General features: G+C 41.2%; 1 protein-coding gene across 2 annotated transcripts in view; it reads left to right on the forward strand.

The window, feature by feature from the left end:
- Positions 1-2,979: 2,979 nt before the first annotated feature.
- grk4 (G protein-coupled receptor kinase 4) overlaps positions 2,980-24,115 on the forward strand; it is a 52,260-nt gene continuing 31,124 nt past the window's right edge. For both annotated transcript variants that reach the window (XM_044346292.1, XM_044346291.1), the window contains exons 1-2: positions 2,980-3,325; positions 21,744-21,839. In XM_044346292.1, the coding sequence (XP_044202227.1) occupies positions 3,274-3,325; positions 21,744-21,839 (148 nt within the window). In that variant the 5' untranslated portion in view covers positions 2,980-3,273. The remainder of the gene's footprint in view (positions 3,326-21,743; positions 21,840-24,115) is intronic.

Below are 24,115 nucleotides of genomic sequence, written 5' to 3' on the forward strand. Positions count from 1 at the left end.
TTCTTGTCTGACTGCTGGTGTTTCAGACATGCAACCTCACATTGACAACAAATAAACCATGTACTGATGGGCTACGGACATCGATGAAATAATTACAATCACTCTGATATACAGACTGACTCCTTCTTTGGGAATTCCCACTGATGTGATCTGATTAAGGAGTTATAGTGAGATTACCTACTTGTCTGTTACATCCATATCTTGTGCCTCTAGTAAAGAAAATACTTTCGGTAGAAATTAAGAATAAATTGAGGCAACACATTAGTTCTTTTTTTGTCCACTCAAATATATGTTTTGCCTCTGGTTGCTTCACTTGGATGTTTGAGCTTCATAGTGCAGAATTCTGTGCAGAGTTTGACACTAAAAGGCAACAAAAACTACTGATCATCTCAGGTGATAGCAGTCAGCAGGCACTTCTGTTCTTTATTGCCCAAGAGCTCTCAGCCAAGAACCTTTGGCACTAAAACCTACAGCTCTACCTGCATGAATTGGAAGTTATGTTTTATGACGAGACTTTTATGCCAAAATGAGATAATGACATACTTTTACAAGACAGTTCAAAGTTAAAAATTAATGTTACTAAAAGAGACAGTTGGTAATTCACGTACTTTACCACTTGCACTAAACCAGGAAAGACACTATCTATATCCTGGATCTTTTAGATATTTAGATGTTATTAGATTATGGTTGACCTTTCAAAACTTCTATGTATCACACCTATAAGTAAAGCCTTTTGGTATTAAATCTGAAGTAATCAGAGCAAGTATAAAATAGCATCTGTAAGTGATACACATGTAAATTTACATCTGAGGTGTAAAATTAAACCGCATAAGTCATGACTTGGCTGGCAGGTTGATGGCTGCTTGGCTTGTTTGTTTTTCTTTTGCATATATGACTTGTGCATTGGACCACATCCAAGTATTACAAGAGAAAACGTGTGTTGTGTTTCTCTGGCGGTTCAGTCGTCTGCGTCTCGGTCTTATAACTACAACTGTGGTTCGTTTCCTGTCTTGATGATACAACAGGTTGTAGAGTAGAGTAATGTGACCGTCCCTCAACTGGAGCACACAAGTACAAACTCCCAGTTCTCATTGTACATCATACTAAAGTGTCCTTAAAGAACAAATTTGTCTGTTTTTTTATCCCTATAATCAGATAGTTTTGCATTCTACCATTCAAAAAAACAACTCTAAAAGCAGACATGTCTTTTGTTTTACTCTGTAATCAATTGGGCTGGGCAGTAATTAGCTTATATTGGTTATCAGTGGTATCATATTCTGTCAATATAATCATATCATGTTTTTGTTTTACAGAATGTTGTCATCCATATTAATGGTTTTAATCAAAATGTCATTTGAAACTAACACAATTAGTTTTGCGCATTTTAAGAGTTTTGTCTGCTGAAATGGAACCTGGTTCATTGCAACAACCATTAATGTGATTATTCTTTATGTGATTTTGCATGTTTCTTATGTAATCCTACATATTGCTATCATAAAAAATAGTTTTATTGGTACAGTAACATTGGTTTAACCTTATTACAAACACCATCTGACAAGATTGTATGTAGCTCACTCTCATCTGCTGAAGGGGGAAACTTCCTCTGAGCTCAACCTTAAATGTTATCTGTGTGTGCAAGTTGATTTTGTGACATCACAACTTAGGTTGGAGCTAATTGTGGTCCAGTATGAAAGTTGCACAAGTGTAATGTGGAAACTTGAGGCCGAGACTGATCTTATGTCCAGAAATGAAAAATAATCACATATTCATGGATTTTGGATTTAAAGGTAATTAATCATGTTAGTGGATGTTTTGGTGCTATACGTCTGCAAACTGGTATGCTGTTTCTCTGGGAAACAGTGTGGGAGCAATTATTGATTTCATGTGTCACACTTTCCTCATTCCTACTTGTTTGAAAAGCAGATGTCAAACAACAAAACACAAATCAGTGAGGACACATTATTGATCCAGTAACTTGACACATGCGGTGTTAAAAAACCTGAGGATAAAAGTCAGTGACCTTTGACCTTTGAGTTCCTCAATTCTCTGGTTCACAGATACCTTCAGGCCTCCCTGTAATTCTTTCATGACTGTAATGGCACAATCCATGGTGAAACTGCTTTTTATTGGTCAATGACTGTTTTCATTCTCAATTTATCTCATTCATGAATCCTTCAACTGTTTCAGAAACAAATTTCACATGTAAAGTTTCACCAATCCACATCACCATCGCCTGGCCTCTCTCTCTTTTTGCAGACACGCGGCTTTACTCGAGGCATTGTCTGTTCAGTAGATCAAAGAGTCAGATTAGAAAGCCCAGAGGGATGCTGGACTACAGTGCGGTGGTGAGGAGGAGAAAACGAGTGTGTTATCTCTTTTCTCCAGGCTGTATGACCCGGCATAATGCAACAACTTAAAACCGTCACACACATTGTTCACACAAAGAGGTCTGTAACAGGCCTCTGTGGCTGATGGCATTCATGTTTCCTGACAATACATGAGCTGGCAGCACATGAAACAGCTATACGCCAGGAAATGATGGGGAGGAAAAGTTTAAATTTTTGTATGTTTATTCATGTTTGGTTAAAAAAAAAAAAAGACATTTGAGGTTGATTACATGAAGGAAACATCTCTCTTTTCTAGATGTTTCCAGTAGGCTCTTGTAGTATGTGTGGTTGTGGAGAATAGTATGCTTGAGGGGAGCTTGTAGAAAACCACACACACACACACACACACACACACACACACACACACACACACACACACACACACACACACACACACACAAGCAGCTTTTAATCCAAAACTGCCACACAATAAATGGTATAACCATCCATAATTTCAGGAGCCTTGGAGATTGCATGCATGCATGTATGAATGCATGTGTGTGTGTGGTTGCACTGGTTGTAAATTGATCCCTCCTACTCTCGCTGGTTCGTTGTGCAGAGGAGGGGCGAGGAGGAGGAGGAGGAAAAGGAGGAGGAGGAGGAGGGAGCCGAAGCAGGAAGGAAGGCAGGCAGAGAGGGAAGGGAGGCAGGCTGTGAATGCTAACAAGCCCCGTCGTAATCATACAGCTCCGTAGGTAGGGTTTCATAAAACATCTTGCAATGGAGAGAAACGACGACTACTATTAAAGACTTACTATGCGCCAGTGCCGCGTTCGCACAGTGCGCGTGCAGCAGCCTCACCGTCGTCGGCACGTTTGATCAGAAAAACCGTCTTTTTTCCGCTGAGTGAAATGTATCGCGACTGCTCGGGACTCACATTCTGACAATGGAGATTGAAAATATCGTGGCCAACACGGTTCTCCTGAAGGCAAGAGAAGGTAAGCACAGCTGAACGGCAAAAAAGAAGAAATTGAGTGTATTTTTTTCTCCCACCTCAGCGACATGGCCATGGACGAGCCTGAGCTCCTCGGCTTGTCCGCCCTGGGATTTATGCTTTCTCTGTCTTCCATCCCTGCGCAGCGCTTTGTCTCCGGGCAAACTCCAAACATATTCCGTTGAAATCAGCTGTTTGGACACCAACAACACACATATTTACCGGGCAGGTTAACATAAGGCCCAGCTGGCTGGGGGTGAACAACGCAGGGAGTGTTTGCAGCATCGCGGTTAGATGGCAGCGTTGCATTAGAGGCTGTCGAGCAAATTTTTTCACACAAGCACCAGTGGGGTTTTTTATGGATATTTACAAATTACGATGACATAACGGATATTTAATGGTATTCATGTTACATGGTATTGAGTGTGGAGCAACATATAGCTACGCAGTGGGGCTCTGTGTCTCGGTACAGCTTCTTCTTACCTGTCATTGTAGGTTTCGGTGTGTTTAAAACCTAATTAGTAAGCTGAAGTGAATGTGTGGTATTATTTGACGCAAAAATATGCCACTGCAATGCCGTTTGGCTGTTGACTGGGAGCTGCTGAGGTGAAGGAATAATGTTAAGAGTGGAGGTTTTTGGGTGCAGTGGGAGACTGGAAGAAGGCCCACCGTGTTCCCCGGCGGCCCAGGCGCTACAGCCCCGGGTGTGCACGCTGTTCAGTGGGCCGGTGATCCCGCAGCAGCTCACCTGGAGGTGGAGAAGAGGCGAGTATCCATCTGTTTCCAGGAGATGGCAGAGCAGAGAGGCTACTTTGTAGCCAGTGAGTGGGCGCAGGGTGGGTGTGCAACACTGTTTCAGCAGCCAGAGGAGGGAGAAAAGCTGTTATTACTGCTCGATTTCCACTCGTTTGTTTCTCTTCCAATCGGATTGGACACCAGCAGACGGGTCTGTTGCCTCTGCGTGGCCTCAGAGGATATTGTGCAAGTTGATCCATTTTATTCGACAGCGAGTCGCTCACAGTGCGTACATGGCTCGGGGGGTCGCGGTTCAGTGTGCGCACGCAGAGGCCTTCCCTGCTTATGGTTTGCATTATATTCAGACTACGTTTCAGTTCAAGACTAAACGCCAACACTGCTGTGAAATGGATTATACACAGCAGCAGTGAATCCATTTCATAGCAGCCGCTGCTCCTTACGAGGCATCAGGCTTTCCTTTACCTGTTAACCTGTTAAATGGTGTTAGACGTTGTCATGAGTGTTAGCCCGGGAGGTTGTTGTACACTGATCAGATCTACAGGCTGAATACCTGTCAGGATTTAGTCCTTTGTCGCCACAGACTCCAAAAGGCCCTCAGTGATAAATGTGAGTCCATAAACATGCAGAGAGTGGAAGGCTAAATATGTGATCCTGGTTCACCATAATATTCTCTATTTCAATATTAAGATTAATTCTGAAACATTGGGATTCACCAGTTAGTGATATGACAGAAAATTGATTATGATAATTTAGCAATGATTTGAGTCATTTACTAACTAAAAATAAGAATGGAAGAGCGGAAGTGGTGTGAAGGTCGTGTACAAGTAATGAGTTCATTGAAAATATAATAAATAGATTAATCAGTAAAGACAACAATGAGTAGTTGCGGTCTTAGTGATGATTTCAGATTTAGTTGTTGTAAAATGGAGACTTCAACCACCATGTCAAATGTGTTGAGTGTACAGTCAGCAGTGTTGTTTTTGAAATATTTCCCCCTGCTATACCATTCACTGTTAATTAACGCACTGATTAAAACAGCTAATGGCTCCCAATTTATCTCTTTAAGGTGCACAGGAGACTAATTTGATTTTAATTGGTCTTTCCAGAGGTGGGTGTTTGCAGCTGTCAGAGTGTTTGGGGTATGTCACTTGACAGCTCACAGTTGTCAACAATGGCAGTGTCACGAGCTGTGGAGCAATCCCCACCACAAACACCAAAACCCATGCAGAAAAACCGCTCCTGTGAATCAGAAGTCAGTTGCCTATCTCTCTCTTAGGTCACCTTCATGCAACATGGCATCCAAGCTTCTACATACACCAGAGTTGTACATGGAGGTGGTTTTTTTCAACTGCAGGAGCTGGGTCCAAGCTCCTGAGTCAGCAAGTTTGCCCTGTTGATGTGTCCTTGAGCAAGACATTAAATCAGTTGTTCTCAATCTATCTGATGTCACTGCGCAGAGAGGAAATGACAAATTCTCAGTGTAGGGCTGGCTACTTCGTGTTGGTGCGCACAAAATCATAGGTTTTCTTTTACCAGCGTTTGATATTCTCCATCCCAGAATTAACACATCTGTTGGTACTTAGAAAACCTTTGTGTCTGGCAACAAGATGCTCAAAATGTTGACTTTTTGACCAACTTTTTCACACCTGTGCATGTGAAACTGGGTGGCCGGAGCGAGAAGTGTTATGACAGGGTGTGCCTAGTCTGCTACAGTTGAAATGACACGTCAAGGGAAGTGGTTTGTGTTGTAGAGATGACACTAACGCCACTCCCCACCCCTGCTTCAGTGAATTTCACACATACGTGTGGTACGAAATGTAGAAAGGAAAAAAGCCACATTTACAGTGTTAAGGGATGTTCTGGCTGCATTAGGTGACGGTTGCATGAGGCGAAAGTCTTCTACTTCCAGAGAAAACTCTTGCTATGGCTCCCCTGAGAATATATTAGAAAATTTTGGGAATGGCATTTGCAAGAATACCAAGAGGAGAGCTTTTGGCATAGATGCAGTCCACAGTTTATGTGGATGTAATAGCAAAGCCAAGAGAGTTATTTTCAGCAAAGCAGTTTGATTCCCAATGGTGTCATATATTACAACATCAGTAATTGTATTGACAGTCCAAACCCTTTTTCACACAGTTAAGTAGTACCCATATTCATTATTTACCTATAAATTGTAGAATCTGACTGATATATATATTGGAGGGCTGGTGTAATCGGCTAATATTGGTTTATCACAGGCGGGACTTGGTGCACATATTTGGCTTATGTTCACAGAAAACCTGCAGTACATAATGTAGTTAAAAGCACTCAAGATAATTTAGAAACAGTGTTATCATAGTTTGTCCCACAGACTCCACTGTTTACAGTACTTTGCAGCACCTGAGTTGGCAGAGCACCCTATCATAGCGGAGCAGATGGTGGTGTGAAGTCTGCTGAGAAAAATTATGCTCACTCTTCAGCTGTAAAATATCCTGCCTCCATTACATTTATTTGTCAGGGCTCTAATAACCAAATTGGAGGGTTCCTTTTTTATTATAATTTTGCAATAAAATATAGTTTATATGAAATAGGAATCTTTTTAGATGAACAGTATGGTTGTTGTATCTCAATTTGGAATCAAGCTGCTGTGTTGAAAAGCCGCTTTATATGAGACATATTTTCCTCTTGTATACATGGAAAAGTCAACGAATGCTAACTCTAATCTCAACTGTGATGCTGTAAACATTAAAAATTAGGGCCCAAGTGATACTGGATTTTTGGGGCTGATGTCGATATTAGGGATTTAAAATTTTTTGCAGTGATCCCTCAAACATGGTTATCACATAAACACTTATTTTTTATATTTATATTTTACAGTTTAACAATAAACTTAATTGTATAAAATGACATCAGTGCACTGAAACTGAATTTAATAATTATAAATTACTATAAATAAAAAAAAAAAAAAATTATATGTAATAGAACAACATATACGCCGATACCGATATATCTGTGAATGGTCAATATCGGCCAATGATAATGGTTGGGCTCTATTAAAAAATATTGCTGTTGTAAACTGTTTCAATGAAACTACCTCTGTATGTTCTTACATTATTATATGTAAGAAGTCTGCACATTACGTCATTTTGTGATCAACTGATAGGATTCGATAGTAAGACCAATAATCACTATCAAAATATTTATATTTACATCAATGCTCTATTTATAAAGGTTAACATATATAATAGAGCTGCAACTAACAATTATGTTCTTTATGGATCAATGTACATATAATGTTTTGCGATTTAATCGTTTAGTCTATAAAACATCAGGCAACACTGTAAAACGCCTCTGAATGTCAGGGAGGAACATTTCTAGAGGCCAAGATGACATCATCATTGTCTTGTTTTGTCTAAGCAGCTGTCTAAAACCCCTAAATATTTGAGTATAAAGTAACACAAGAAAAAGCCGTCAGTTCTCCTGTTTGAGAAGCTGAACCATCCGATGTTTAACAGCTGCCGATTAATTTTCTGTCAATCGTCTAATTGTTGGAGCTTGAATATACAGTTTCCAACTTTTAACATTTGAGTGTCACTATGTCTTAACTGTATGATCATGTCATAAATTACAAGCATTTGTATTAGTGCTCTCTGTGTTGTGTGTTGGTTTGTTTTGAGTGAAGATGTTGAACGAAGGCAAGATGAATGTGGGAGTTGTTCTTTTGTGGGGTTTTTTTTAGACAGCTCTTGGACATCTGGGTAAAAAGCTCTAATTGAAACGACTGAAAAAAATGTTAGCAAAAGCTGTGAATCTGGGGTTTATTGCCTCTGTTCTTATTTCAGTGTGTGACTGACTACATTACCCAGAATCTCTTCTGAGAGCTGCTGTTTACTTGTTGCATTCAGCTGTGAGTTATAAATATCGTAGGTGTAGAGACCAGTGGTGATGGCATGGTCTGAGCATGACAGAGTTGCACCTCTGAGTCAAAACACAAGGTGGTAGTGGCTGTAGTGCATTCTGGTCTATTGAGATTTATTGTTATTTAAGAGACTGAACTCTGCTCAAAGTTTGAAATGGCAAATTGGAGGTTCTGATACCAAAGCCTGAAGACTGCTTATGTTTCCTTAGCTTAAAAAAATCAGCAATTGAGCTTGAATGTAGCTACAGTGGTAATATATTGATGTGATATAAAGTTTTATACATTTGTGAATAAAAAATGTGCACTATGCAATAGTATACCTTTGCCACGAGTGCAGTAAGGTGAAATCTAAATTTCAATTTTGAGTTAATAAGAATGGCCAACTATTCCTTGGAATAAAGTGGTGAGCTGTCAGTGACTTTGGTCAGATTCAAGCTTTGGAAGAGAAATATGTTTGTGCTAATAAGAAGCAATGAAATTGTCCAAAGGGCAGAGAAGAACAGGGTTGAATGTTGCAGCTGATTGTTATCACCCTTTAATACAAATTTATGTACACCAGGAACATGAGCATGTTTATCACATACTTCATTTTACTACATTTCCACACATATTTTCATATTCAAATGTAAGCAGTGACTCAACATAAAGGGCCTTTTACCCCTAACACCTCTGTGCCTGGAATCAGATCTCACTCGATCGTTTTCTGCGGTGTTTCTTTCGTTATTCCTGCTGTCTTCATAAAACGGAAGGAATGTGGACAGTCCAGTGCTCACATTCCTCTGACAAACAGAAGACAATTTAATCCTGCTTATGTAACTCATTTCCACCTTACATGTTGGAAGCTTCCTTTTTTGTTGCACAAGAACATTACACATGTAAGTGGATGTGCCTCTGTTGTCTGGTGTCACTAACCTCTCTGCTCTCTGCCCCCTCTCCACTACCCTTCAAATTGCAGGCCAGCAGGTCCTCTCAGACCATTTGTGAGGGTTTTCCTGTGACGTTAGCCAACGTAGCTTTATTAGTTTTGTGGTCATAGCCAAGCTAACACTTGTTGTCATCACTCTGGGGTGTTTCCTCCAGCTGAGGCTCATAAAACACATTGCTTTGTGACTGTCCCTTGATGTGGGACTCATTTTACAGTTATTACACCCACAAATGGGCGGTGTGGAGAACGAAACGCAGTGTGTTGCGCACATAGCTCCGCTGCACAGCAGCAGCAGCAGCAACGGTTAGTTGGGTGGCTACCGGAACGTTCATTAGCACAATTTCTTGGCAAGCTGAGTAAGCATGAAGAAGCACTTTCTGAAGCACTTTGTGAACATCATAGAGACATTGTTCCAGCCGCCTTAGTAAATATAAAATGGGCATTCTTCCTATGAGAAGCCAGCTGTCAGCCTGCTTTAAAAAATGTGTACAGCCGGGCTGACTATATTTACAAGTTCTCATGGTTCAAATGAAGAATTTGTTTCTAAAAAAAATAGCTTTTAGGGGTCAGTCAGGGTCAGACTTAAAAAGTCCCTCATACTTTATTAATTTGCTTTTTTAAAACATCCCTACAATCTCAGTTTTGGCATCAGTGGTATGCACTGCCCTTGGTTAAATTTGATGTCAGTCCTGCCTTTAAATATGAGTTGAAGGTGTTGTATTATCAAAGATAATATTCAAGGAATAATATGTACTATGTGTTCCACATTCAAGGGCTCAGTGCTGTTATATGTTCCTGTTCTTTCAGCATGGCCATGAAATTAACCAGTGGGCCCTTCATCTGAGAGACAGCTGTAGATAACATATAGATGATTAACCTCCCAGTTTGTCCCCTTACACACTCCAACTCTGCATGTCTTGCTCAAGTGTAGTCTCACTGTCCCCCCCCCCCCCCCCCCCGTTCTCCCTCAAGACACTGTAAAAACAAGAGTCAGTTTTCAAGCACTTCTCAGTTAGATTTAATGGAATATCTCAAACACGGAGATGGGGCAGAGGAAGGAAAGGTCTTGCAAAACACCACAGCATGCTGCTGGAATGAGTGAGAGCGCATGTTTTTGTGGTGCGCTGTGTGTGTGCGTGTATGTCTTTTCTCCTCATGTGAAAAACTGCATGTCCTACCTCGTGTGAGGCTTAACCCCCCCCCCCCCACCCCTTCGCCCAGCCTGCTCCTTTATTGTCGTGTCCTGGAATTTACTCCGATGTTGTAATGTTTTTCACATTTTTGCACGTGACATACGCCTTCTCCCAGGGCCATATGGAGAGAAAGACAAGTCTGGCCATAAAGAATTAACGAAGGCATAACAAGAGAGGAGAGCTGTTTATATGGGGGAGAGCTGTTTATATGGGGGAGGGGAGCCAGAAGTCATAGAGAGGAGGAAAAGGGAAGGGACATGTGAGAGAGGTGAGGATTAGAGGGGAGCAGTGCTGCCTGATTTTCACATGTCTCTCTTTTCCTCTCTTGCTCAGCTGATGTGTGTCTTTCAGTGCGAGTATACAGACGGATTACCTTATGCAAACACCGGGCCTTTGCTTTGAATAGGCAGCACAGATACTCGCAGCTAATGTTTTCCATATCAGGGGCTACTCCGGCCAATCACACGCTGTACGGGAGAGCGACTGGGAAAGCAACAGGCCATTCATTTATCATGGCCAAGCTCCATTGTGCCTATGTGCGTGTGCATGCTCATATTACAATGGGCCTAAACTATGCGTGACCCTCTCTCATTTCCTACCATTTAAGTCATGTTTTTGGGAGAGCACCGCTGCCGTCCAATCTGAACCTCCACCTATGCAGCTGCTGCAGGGTGTGGAGGCAGACCCGACAAGGCATGGGCTGGTACCAAATATTCAGGGTACACTTAACGTTAGCCAAAAATATCTTGGTAAACAGCGTTATCAGTGTTTTGAAAGTTGGAAAAATTGCTGTTTGTGCCAAAATGTAGCAGAGTTACCTAAGAGCTTGTTTGGACTTTTTAGCACAGTGAACATACCTCATTTTTACTCCTCTGTATTCTTTCACTCTTCTCTTTTTAAGGGCACGTTGAGCCTGATCTTTGCATGCTCTGCCGCTTGTTATGTTGGGGTTCAGGGAAACAAACCGTCGTGCACTCATTAAAAGTCACTCTGTGTAAGTGCAGCCCAACTGCCTGAAGCATATTGTGTGAAGATGTAAATACTGGCTGCTCGCTGCCGTGGTCGGTCTGTCACTGTCACAGACGAGCTGGATTTTCTGGCCTTGTGGCTGTTATTCTGAGTGTCAGCATGTGACATGTGTTCATCAGATGGGTGAGCGGCTTCTCCCATATGGCGATGCAAAATAAAGAAGGGTTGTGAAGACAGCAGCGCCACACTGCTATGTGTTCACAGTAACATCTGAAAAAAGCTGGGAATCACAGTTGAGGAAGTTGCCAGTGATGCTGTTTCACCATCCAAGTGTTGTTGTTTTTTCATCACTGCTATTTCTTTGATTTTCTTGGAAGGGCTTTTATTCACTGAATATGTGCACAAATAATCATTTTATGGTATCCATACTGTACATGCCTTATTATAACACTTTTCTCTAACTGTATAGTAATTATAAAGAACAGTTAGTAAAACAATCTTATCTCTTTGGGTTTATCTGGGATTTACCCAAATACAAAGAATTCAAATGAAATACCTCCTACTATATCTACAGTTTTTCTTTAAAGGCTTGCTGCCTTTTTTATAACTTGTTTTTGATATAAATCCGCTTTACTTGGAGACTGACAGACACTGGATTTTTTTAGGCTGATACTGATATTGATATTTGAGAGTTAAACATTTTTTTCTTTAATAAACACATAACATAAAGAACAGGGCTGCAGCTAATGATTATCTTCATTATCAGTTAAAGGAAAATTCTGGTTTATTTGAACCTGATGTATTCCCCATAAATGTGGCAGCTGTGACTCTATGGCTGTATTTGGAGCCACCTACTACATACTATTGATGTATGCAGTATGTACTACATACTATATATAGGATGTACTACATGTGCAGTATGTACTACGTACTGCATACTACGTTTCATAGTAGTATGCAGTGTGAAACTGTTAAATTGATTAAATTTGCAGTACGCTTAGCCAGTTCTGTGATATACAGTATTTGGTGATGCATCAGATTCTGTGACCTGCAGTGTTGGTTAGGTTTAGGCATGAGGAGTGAGATGGTTAAGGTTTGATTAGGAATATTAGGGCAGGTCACAGAATCCGATGTGTAACCAAATATGGTGTAACACTGGGTTTGGAAAGTGGAAGTAAACAATAGCACAGCTAATGGCAACGGTCGAGATGACCGGCTTCTTTCTGAATGAGTACGACATCTGGGTGTTTTTGGCATACTGCAGACTACATGTTACATTTTGGCCAAATCAGTATGTATTGTCAGTGTAGTAGGTGGTTTTGAATGCAGCCTATGTCTCCTGCTAACTCTGCAGCTCTGATATTGAGATTCCGATCGAGATTCAGGCGAACGAGGCCTTGCGTATACTTACAGTTATAGGGTCAACCTCCGTCAGCCTCCTACAGCTTTTGAAATAAACATGACTTTTAAATAAATCACTTCAAAAAAAAATTTCTGAGTCTGAATGAAAGTAAACACAGGAACTAGCTGCCTGTAGCAGCATTTTGGCTAACTGCACAGGGAACTATATCCGGGGCAGTTTGCCAGCTAACCAAACCACCCACATTCATCTGTGGTTAGACTGTAAGGGAATGCAATGACGAATTATCCAGTGGACTGTGAGGATGATCGTGAGTCATATCAATTTGAACGGCTAATCGTATTTATTTGAGCCAGAGTAAACAGATAACAGAGTAAACAGAGAGAACACAGAGATAAAACAACTGGAAAACGAAGAATTGAGGCAGAAAGGCAACAGGATCGTCAGGAAAGTCAGCGTACAGCAGTGGAGGCTGGTCCATAGAGGCAGAGGAGGTTGATCCTCCTCTATTTTTTGAGAGGCAAAAGGGAGAACAAAATATAAAAGAGAATATTTGGTTGAAATAAACCATTACAAATCTCAGTATTATTTATAAAGTATTTTTCCTCCTCTTTGGAAAAAATCCATTACAGATATTCTGTTTAAAATGCTTCAACAGCGACACCTGCAGGGAGGGAGGAGAAAGAGCAGTGTGTGAAGTGGTGGTGGGGGGATGGAGTGGGGGGACAGTGGAGGACGGGTGCCTGCTGTCCTCCGCAGGGCGGGATCTCTCACATTGGACTTAATGTATTTCATTTTTTTTCATGCTAATCTGTGATTGGCCATGACATGTAAAATGACGCTCCAAGGGAGGACGTCCTCCCTTACCAATCAACAACCAGAATGCAATATTGACATCGAGTTGGTCCAATGATAGTTTCCAGATTTCATCTTCAATTCTCTCCGCTGTAAGGCAGAGTAGCAGCAGTAGATAGCTCCTTGCGTTAGCCAATGCAACAGCTGGCTTGTTGTAGCAGCCTGAAGGACTCTTTATACATCCATGGAAGGACTTTTAAGGACTGTTGTTAAGCTAATGGGAAAAATGAAACAACCAGGAGAGTTAGCTTGTTTGTTGTTGTTGCTAATGATATAAGACTGGTTAAGCAGCAGCCATAAAGTTCTGTTAACTAACATACAAGATGACCAACAGCTACAAATGGACATTATGACATGAATACTTCATCTCCATGATAGAAAGAAGAAGACGTCAGATAACGTGAGTCAGATACAGCTTCTCTCTCTCTGTCTCTTTGGTCGCTAATTTCATCTCTGATGGTTAAATGTCTCTGTGTGGCTTTTTTGTGTTTTTTTTTATCTCCTTAACAAGAATGCAGCAGAGATCATATAATGTGTTGTGGGTAGTTTGCTTGTTGAAGTTACAGTGAGCTGTCTTTTTAATTGAGTGCTTGTTCAGTCACCTGTTGATGTTGTATGACTAGTGAGCAGGAGGTCTTGCTGCTTGCTTCTGACAGTTTCTTTAGTTCGTTTTTAAGCTGAGCCATATATTGAGTAATAAGCTTAAAGTAACTAGAATAACAAGCATTAACTAGTGGTGTAATGGATTGTAGTTGATCCGTATGGATTGCCCCCCACGGTTCGGCTGGCATATGAACTGCGGATTAATTGCAAAATTTAATGTCTCAGTTAAGACAAAGTAAACAAAAAGCTGTAAGTATAAGTCATGGGCAGACAGAGTCTAACAGGGATTTTGAAGAGCAAAGATCAAACCAGCATCTAACGGTTCCGAAGTGACATTTGAGTTATGTTTACCTGCTGTTTAATGTGCTGCAGCTGAGCAGCTAATTAGCATCTAGCTGCTAACTGACGTTAGCGGTGAATGTTTGTTATCATCAAGTTTTGATGACGTGGACAGAGGCTGTTTCATTCACTGTTTAAAAGAGGAAGGTTTCATGCCTCACATTGCAATAACTGAGCACTGAATATTTTATATATTTTATTTTGTTTTATTTAAACATTGGACATCTTTAATGTTGTTTTCATTTAAGACCATGGGCAAAAGTTCCTTGCTGTTTCTTGATGTAAGTGTGTTACAATATTAATGGAAATCAAAGTTTTATTTGTCCCCCCCCCCTTTTTTTTTTGCTGATCCTTATAATGATCTGATCCGTGACTCAAATCCATGATACGATCCGAACCGTGAGTTTTGTGTTCATGTTAACACCCCTAGTGCTAACATGTCAGCTTTGTAGACTATATTTTGTATGTCGTCCACATAGATAAGGGTGTGTAAGTCATGTATTTGATACATGCATTAATACTTTCTGATGTGAACCTACACTTTTAAATCTGTGAATGTTTTTAGTGTTCAATCTTTCTTGTATTCAGCACTGATCTGAATCTGTATCACATTATAAGCTTTGTTCTATTTTATATATTTCTGTATACTAAGAAAATACATAGGAAACACGTGTAAATCATGTGATATGTTGTCTGTTTTTGATGAGAACATAAATTTGTTGTCACAATAGAACAATACTGTAAATTTGAATTTCACTTTGTTGGTAAAATGACACATTTGAACCACTCCATGGCTAAAATGAGCACTTCTTTGTTTAGAGACAATATGTATATGCTAAATGTCTTTAAAGAAGCAGCCTTTTCACCACTCAAGCATATAAAATTGCCCCCCACCCCTCCGATTTCATCAGGTGGGACAATGATATAGTTTGATGCGGTTTGTTGTAAGATTCCATGTTGGTTTTCCTCTGGTCCTCCCCAATTTTTTGAGTCCCCAGCCACCACCGGCGTACAGTAACGGTTACCTCAGAGAAACTGTTGTTCTGCAGTCACAGCTCTCCTCTCCTGATGAGTGAAGAAGAAAACTTCTTCTGGAGAGTGGGACTTATTGCTATCAGACTCGGAAAATCTAGACATGTCTACAGATAAGATCTCCCAGCTGTGTAACTACTACAAATGGATTTACAGCGTTTATCAACATTGTCGTTCTGGAGGTTTTTTGACCTCTACAGAATCAACTGGAAGAAAAGAATGTGGTCAGCTGGATCAAATGTTCAGATCCACATGGTAAGGAAAATGCGATTACAACACATAACGGTGTGAAGAATTACAGTATGTTAGTCTCTATCATCCAGCAGTAATTCATGATAACTGCACATTGTGGATCTGGTCATTTTATCCTTTTTTTTTTTATCCGTTTCCAATTTGGAAATTTGCAGATGATTTATTTCATCAACTAAGAAATATGTATTATAAGAGCTGGATACCGGACTAAAAATGGCGCCCATTCAGTCCTATAGGAATTACACGGCTGGTGCATACACCAAAAAAAGTTTCAGCTTCTGGGTTTGCTTCCACGTTGTTCCCACTGAATATGCGCAGTAGTGTTTCCCCTGCTGGCCCCACCCGATTTTAAAATCGGCTTGAGGAAAATTTTACAAATATAAAACCTCCATGGATTAAAAGTTCATAATAGAAAGAGTCGTGTTTGCAGTTCGAGGTGTCCTATCAACAGTTTTACAGACGTCTCTTTTACAATGGAGGTCTATGGGGAAAATGCTTTTTAGGCCTCAGGGTTTTTTTTTCGCTGCAATACTGCAAGTGGCCACTGGGAAAAATTGGCTGCAAGGTGGAGCAGCAGCGCCCTATCAAGCTCTTATTATACGTCCATGGCAGGAGCAGATGCTGAGCTATCCACAGCGTCAGACGTAAACAAACTGACATGCAAACTGCCCCAGATGTAGTTCTCTATGCATTTAGACGTAATGCTGCTACAGGCAGCCAGTTCCTGTGTTTACCTTTGTTCCGACTCTCAAACAAACTTTTGAAGCAATTCATGTAAAAATCATGTGTATTTCTAAAGCAGTAGGAGGCTGATGGAGGTTGCCCTGACGGTCGGTATACATGAGGCCTTGTTTGCCTGAATCTCTATCTGCATCTCCAGAATCTCAATAACGGAACTGCAGAGAGCAAAGTTAGCAGGACACATAGAGTCACAACTGCCACATTTGTGGGAAATAACATTAGGTTCAAATAAACTTGAATTTTCCTTTGATCTGTCAATTATTTTCTTGATTAATCGATTATAATTTGGTCTATAAAACATCAAAAAAGTGTGAAAAATGTCTTCTTTTGTCCAATTAACAGTCCAAAAGTTAAAAATATTCAATTTACTATCTTGTATGACCAAGAAAAGCAGCAAATCTTCACACTTAGGAACTTTTGGTATTTGTGCTTAAAACAATTAATTGTTTATCAAATTATTTGCTGATTAATTTTCATTTGATCGACTAATTGGCTTATTGTTACAGTTAATGAAGAAACATTTTAATAAGGATCCCTTAATGTTTTTGACGCTCTTTTGCACTAAGTGGAACATTTTTCAATTATAAAATAAACTTACTAGTTCCCGGTAATGGGCAAACTATGCACAGTAATGTAATATAATACCACAACCACGTATTTTGGATTTCTGTACTGCAATTTCTTGTTACTTATCTGCTGACATATACACTGATACGATATATCTGATGAGCTAATATTAGCAATATATAGGCCTGCCGATAAATATATCTAGATCTAATTTCAGGTCTGTAAGGTCGGTTTTCTTTTTTCCACATCGACTTTTGGATGTGAAACAAGTTATGAACTCAATTTGAGCTGACATTAAAAATAAATGTGAAAGTTGCAGGAATTCAGACATAAAGCATCTGGGTCGAGATGATACTGCTACAGTCTACTGTGTGACTTCCAGTCTGGCTCCATCTCCTACTTGAGATGAAAGCGAGAGGAAAGGGAGGACAGGGAGAGGAGCGTTTTTTGGGAAGGTGTCGCACTGAAGTTGGCCTCCAAGAGCGTTGAAAGCATGTGAAAACCCCAACCGATCACAAGGGAGGAGGACAGTACAGACGGAGACGCAGGAGACCCATGAATGTAGTCGCCAATGCACTCATAGTTCACTCCAGACAGACAGAAACACACAAACAAAAGCAGCATGGAAGTACTGTCGGTGTACTCCCTCTCTTTCCTTCTCTCTCTTAGTGTATTTTTATCTCTTTCCCATACTCCCATTTCTTAAATACGTATAACCAGTCAGACTTGAAAAATGGAGGAAACGCACCAAAATACACTTCAGACAGAAGTTAAATAATACTACTATTAAGTGTGTCCATACCTACTGTAAGTAGTGCAGCTAATTAGATAAAAATGATAGAAAATGAAATTTGTTGCATAGTAATAAGACATGAAGGCTCCATCAGATGTTTTGCATTGAAGCCACTTGGCACTCTCTCCTTTAAGACATGACAGACTGTTGGCTCTTATCAACAAGGAAGAAGAGGACTTTGGTAACGGAAAGTTGTTTTAAACTAGCTGAGTGTGATGTTGGGTCATCCATTCATCTGTGGCCAAAGCTGTCAGGCAGTTTTTTTTTTTTAACGGCATCTTTTGTGGTGTTTTCCGTTTGTTGGATAGTTGACAGTAGAAAGCGACAGGAAACATGGTGGGGAAATGGGGGGGGGGGGAGAGAGGGGCGTTGATGGGAGGCACGGGCGGCCAGTCTGAGATGTTGTTGGTTAGATGTTACACGTCTTGGGCTGCCGTGCGGCCAGGATGACCCCGCTGCTGTCTGTAAATCTTTTAAGGAAAGGAATGTGCAGGATTTCTCATTCGTCGACATCAGTCTATCTCGGCATGTTGCAACTTTTGAATCTCGTCCCTGCCGCGCATGCGCAGACCTGCCCTGAGATCCTGCGCAATGATCTCAGAGCTGGCTGACGCGAAACTGCTCTGAAGCCGGTGTTTATGGAGGGCCCCGTTCTCTCGGAGGGGAGAACCAAAGTTAAATAAATACTTGCTCCATCCTGTCTGCATTAAGGGCCTGCACACATGGCTTTGACGTCAGAGTGACATTAAACAGGGTGGGGTGGCCCGGCCAGCTCTGACAGGCACGTGCGCGTACACACACACACACACACACACACATACACAAACACTCTTCCACAGCTTGCTCTTAAAATCCCTGTCTTTCTTTTCTCTGTATCTTTGTCATTTTCCTCACTTCTTCTCTCTCTGTCTTTTTTCCATCTGACCTCAAGTTTAGGTGACATTTATCTCCATCATGTCTTTTTTAGAGTATACAAGCATTGTCACTTCCCACCTTTATTGGCACTACACGTCCTAACACTTAAATTTCCTTCTCACACTATCAGCCTCTGACAGGGAGGACATTAATCTCTGACAATTTGTTACTTTTTGTTGAGCCGATTTGACTCTATTCATCAATCATTCTGTGTTTTTGGCTCGAGTGGGTACAAGGATTTCTCCTGCAAAATACCTGGCCAGGTGCAACTGGCTATCATCAGATGATAAGAGTGTATGACAGCTAATCCAATAGTCAAATCTAACATTTGTCTTTGCTGTTTTCTTTTTATTTTTTTCCTTTTGCTTCATAAAGGCAACATACAACATTTTTGTACTCGTGTTTTTACATCTATGTGTGGATGTGTCTACATGCCCTGCAGCCCCATAACAGGTCTGTCAACATACCTGTCAATGTCTACAACATGAGATCAGTGTGATCTTATGAGCTTCATTAACAAAACGTCAACAGGTAGCTGCTGATAACACTCCTGTCTAGTCGTTCAAGGTGTGTAAAAGTTAAAGATTTGTCTGTTTTTTTGAAAGTGTGTGTTACTATTTCTTCTCCAAATAAATTGTGACCACTTGTAGTGTTGACATCTGGCTCGGTGAGGCAGTTTTTGGTTGTTATTGTTCGCCATGAACACAGGACAAGACTTGAAAATATAATTAAATGTAAAAAAAGTGATGAAAATGAAGAGGCCTGTTGTGGTGAATTAGGGATGAGGATGTTTTTGATGTGAGAACACATTCACTGGTATCAACAATATGCTTGTGTGTATTGTGAAGGTGTTGTTTTGCAGGTGTTTCACCCCCCTTTATGTGTTTTTGTTGAAACTGTCACGTCACTGCTGGACCAGCTGGTGTTTCGTGAACTTCAGGGCAGAGGATTTCCCTCTCTGTCGTCCTCAAACTGTAACAGCAGACGTGGTTCAGTCGGGTTCGGCTAGTTTATTTTCTCAGCGTTTTAAAACATGGAGTTGGATAGATGGGAAAAACAGCAACGTGTGCCCAAAGATAGTCGATGTTTAAATCCACTGACTCTGAAACCAGATGTGAGTCTGCAGTAAGAGCTTTCTGTCCTGCTCTCTGTCTTCCTCACTAATATCTTACTGCCTAAATAACAATTCAAACTACTGAAGAGTTTGTTTTTTCTACTTATGTAAAAAGATGCCTCCTGTTATCATCATTTGTATTTTAACGACAAATTAGTGAAACTCAAAAGGCATGTAACAGTTTAATAGGGTTAGGTATTTAGCCTGAATACTTTTTTCACAACGGCTGGGATGTGTCTGCAGCATGAAAGTAAACTGAGTAACAAACTGTCAATTACTGAAAGCTGGCGTGAAATGACTGGTCATATGTTTAGTGCTGCTACTGATTCTTTGAGACAGTTTCTAATTGAAATCATACTTTGCAATACTTTTTCGACTGTATTTTATTTAGGATTAATTCTTGTATAGTTGCTTGACAGCATTTAACATTTGAGAAATGTGGGTCAAATGAAGAACAACATGATTTTGTGGAAAAATAGGGGAACTCCACAGATTGTGAGATTACACATCAGTCTGTTTACAGGTGTTCAGGATTACGCCTGTGAAAAGACAAACAAAACGTTTTGTGGTTCCAGAGGGAGATATGAGTCAAAGTCTGATAAATTGACTCAGAGTTGGTTGGCGTTGAAGCTTGGGGCTACATTAGCTACTAGCATAACACACCCAAATATCCAACCGAACTGTTAGTGATCGAGTTGCATTGTGGGTAATGTAGGCACCTGATTTTGACAAGGCAGAAGTAGGCATGGATTTGAAAAAAATACAGTATCTCTGGTTCTGCTTTTAAAAAAAAAAAAAAAAAAAACTGTCCATGAGTCCAACAGTGTTAGAGGAATGCAACACTAAATCAGTAGGGCACTCTTTTAAAGTAAGGTATTAAAAAGCGTGTCGTTTTGTGTTGGTACTGTATCGTACAACTTTTCTTATTATAGCCACCCCTGTCTTTTATATTATATCTATGAACTTACTACTTGTCAATTCATATCTAGTCCGCCATGTTTTGATTAAGATATCATGATTTTGAAATAATCACATAATAATAATAATAATCACATAATAATGTCAGATTCTCGCTGCATATTACCAGGGCTTTAAGTGAAGTTGTAAAAGCTATTTTGTATGATCAAGAGTCAAAAACACCAATTAAATTACATTTCCGATGATCTGGCAAAAAGATGAGTAAGCGCATGCTCACATTTTAGAAGTTGTAAACAGTATGTAGGGTGTTTTTTTTTTCCAGTGAAATGATGATCATCAATTGTGATCATGCATACTACCGTACAAGCTTTCTTCTTGTCTGTTTAAATGTCTGCTTTGTGCTTTGTAAACATGCCGGTTTGTAAATGGCAGCAGCAGCTCATCAGTGTACTACTTGTTATTCAGTACTCTGTCTGCCTCAAGGAGTACATACCTCAGTTTACCCCTGACTATTTCTCTCTCTTTCCTCTACACACACACACACACACACACATACACACACACACACACACACACACACACACACACACACACACACACAACACCGCCCCTGCTGGTGTTGGAATGAGTGTTTCAGTAAAATATGTGGAGTGACCCCAGTCTTCTGAAGAGCACTGTTGTGCCTAGAGGTCGTTCACCCCTCACATCGGGGTCATCTGATCTGCCAAAAGGACCATCCAAACACCACCCTGTGTGTGTGTGTGTGTGTGTGTGTGTGTGTGTGTGAGTGTTTTCACTGAGATAACCCATGAACGTTATGTTAAATTTATGTTTTGCTAATGCTTGACTGAGACTGAGCTCCGGGCACTTTGTATATGTGTGTGTGTGTGTGTGTGTGACAAGACGAGTGCGTGCCCCCATGATCTTTGAAGCTGTCAACATTCTTCACCACATGTTCTGTCATGATGCATGGAGGCGACTGGTGAGACGAACCAGCTGTTCCTGCCTCTGGTCACAGTAAGGTCAACATGCTCACACATGCACGAGCGCACACACACTTGGCTGGATGTCGTCTTGTTCTTGTGTTAAAATAAAATGCCACTGGACGGACGCGGTGAAAGACTTCCAAGTGCAACGTCGAAACAGCGGCCTGATGGATGAGCTGATTTCAGTGTCTCTCTGTGTCTCGCAGGTGGAGGAGGGAAGAGGAATGGCCGCAGTAAGAAATGGAAGGAGATGCTAAAACTCCCCCACATTAGCCAGTGTGAGGAGCTACGCCGCACTATTGGTAAGAAATGGGGGGAGATGATGCTGTGTGTGTGTGTGTGTGTGTGTGTGACGCAGAAAGATAACGTGCCATGCTGTGTCGTTGGGGTGGGTCTAACTGAGGGAGGAAGTTCAGATTGGACTTCCTTCCTGTTTCTACCCGTCTCCACCCACAGTTACAGGCAGGGGACAGGAAACGGTGTGTGTATAAGTGTGTGTGTGTGTTACTCAGGGAATACGTTTTTAATAAAGTCTTACGTGTCAAATCAAAACGTCTTCAACAGTGCTTACGTCCCGTTTTCTACATCCAGGTTTGACTTGAGAGTGAGGGGCAGGTTCCTCTCTTTGCGGCCCAGACAAGTACTCTACTCCTGAGCTACATTATCTCCTTGCCCCCCCACCCCCCCCACCCACTCACCCTAGTCCTCTGAATATATTTGCCTGTGTGTGTGTGTGTGTGTGTGTGTGTGTGTGTGTAATAGTGCGTCACAGCTATCTCTGCCAGAGATTGCAGTGCTACCCTCCCCCACATGCTCTCTCCCTCCCTCTTTTCTATCTCCATGCCTCCCCCTCCCACTATCTGTATCTCTCTCCCTCCCTCTTTCCACCACTTCAGAGCAACACAAAAGTGGGAGGACAGGAGAGTTGTGGAGGGAGTGTAAGTGGAAAACTGAAACAGAGAGAGAGAGAGAGAGACCGTTACAACGGGGGGAAAAGATCTCTTAAGTACAGGAGAGAAACGGCAGGGAGAAAAGGAGGGAGGATGAGTGAAAGAGATGAAGATGCACATACTCCCTGCGGTGATATCTCTTACTCAGCGTCGATTGTGTTGCTTTTGTGCTCATCACAAATCATCACCGACAGATTTGATTATTATTAACTTGAATGTAACTGTCGTCAGCTGTGATAGATTACCTGGTTTAAAAAAACGGCACATAAACGTCACCTAAAGTGTGAAGGAGCATCATACTTGTCAAGTCTTACATATTTATGGCCGTTTATATTATAACTTTGCAGCAGAATCTAAAAATGGGCTATATGTGCATGCGCGCGTGTGTGTGTGTGTGTGTGTGTGTGTGTGTGTGTGTGTGTGTGTGTGTGTGTGTGTGTGTGTGTGTGTGTGTGTGTGTGTGTGTGTAGCAGCTGTTGAGGGTTACATACGTCACTATTACATAGACGCTATTGCGTAATTTCCCTATCACACAGAGCGCAGGATCAAAATAATCCCCTTTGCATACTTAAAGACACAGACGTGTAGGCATTTGCATCTACACACATGCACACACGCCCCCGTGAGCAGAGACGCACACGCATGCCCGAACACAGTGTAGGCACAGTGGATAGAAAGATACAGTATAGTGACTGATAGCAGTGTCTTTGTTGTGTCTTGATAATGTCAGGCATTTGACCTTAGCCTTGACAAGTGTGCAGTGCTTCTAGGAAGCCTAGATTACATTATGTGGGCTGCAGCCACTTTGTCTGCCAGCCAGACTACTCTCTCTCTCTCTCTCTCCTTCCTCTCCTTCCATCTCCTCTTCCCTTTTTTTCTTTCCTCTGGTATCCATCCAATACATACAGCACATGTGCACCTATTACCTTAGCAGTTTGATCACTGCAGACATGTTTGCTTGTCTAATGCGCTCCTGAAACCAGAGGTATTTTGGATGGAGACTAACAGCTCTTGTTGCATAGCAGCAGTGAGCATTGCTGCCTCAAAGATGTGCACACACACACACACACACACACTATTGTACCTATTGCGCACACACACACACACACACACACACACACACACACACACACACACATTAGTGCACATAACTGTCTCACTAACTCACTCTTGGCCTAAATTGGAGTTTTAATTAAGTCGTAATTGCAGCTTAGTCCACTGATCTAGTCCAGGCTAGTTTAAGCCTCACAACTCTTCATTTCAGGCCTTTCATTTTCCTCTCCCATATTTCTCTGACACCTTGACGTCCTGTACGCTCTCACTCTCTCCGTCTCTCTTTCACAGTTGTTTTTCCTCACGACAGGGGAGAGTGTTCTCTTACGCAAAGGGGAAATTTTTCATTGGTGGAATGCTGGCCTACGTTCTCATATTCAAATGATTTAGAGCCTGGATTCAGCTTGGACACACACACACACACACACACACACACACACACACACACACACACACACACACACACACACACACACACACACACACACACACACACTCTAACCCAGAGCCAGGCCAAAGAAACTGCTCTCTTTTTCACTTTTCACATTTCTGCTTAAAATTTAAGAGTCAGTTAA

The sequence above is a fragment of the Thunnus albacares genome, chromosome 3 (genome assembly GCF_914725855.1).
Source record: "Thunnus albacares chromosome 3, fThuAlb1.1, whole genome shotgun sequence".
Taxonomy (NCBI): Eukaryota; Metazoa; Chordata; class Actinopteri; order Scombriformes; family Scombridae; genus Thunnus; species Thunnus albacares.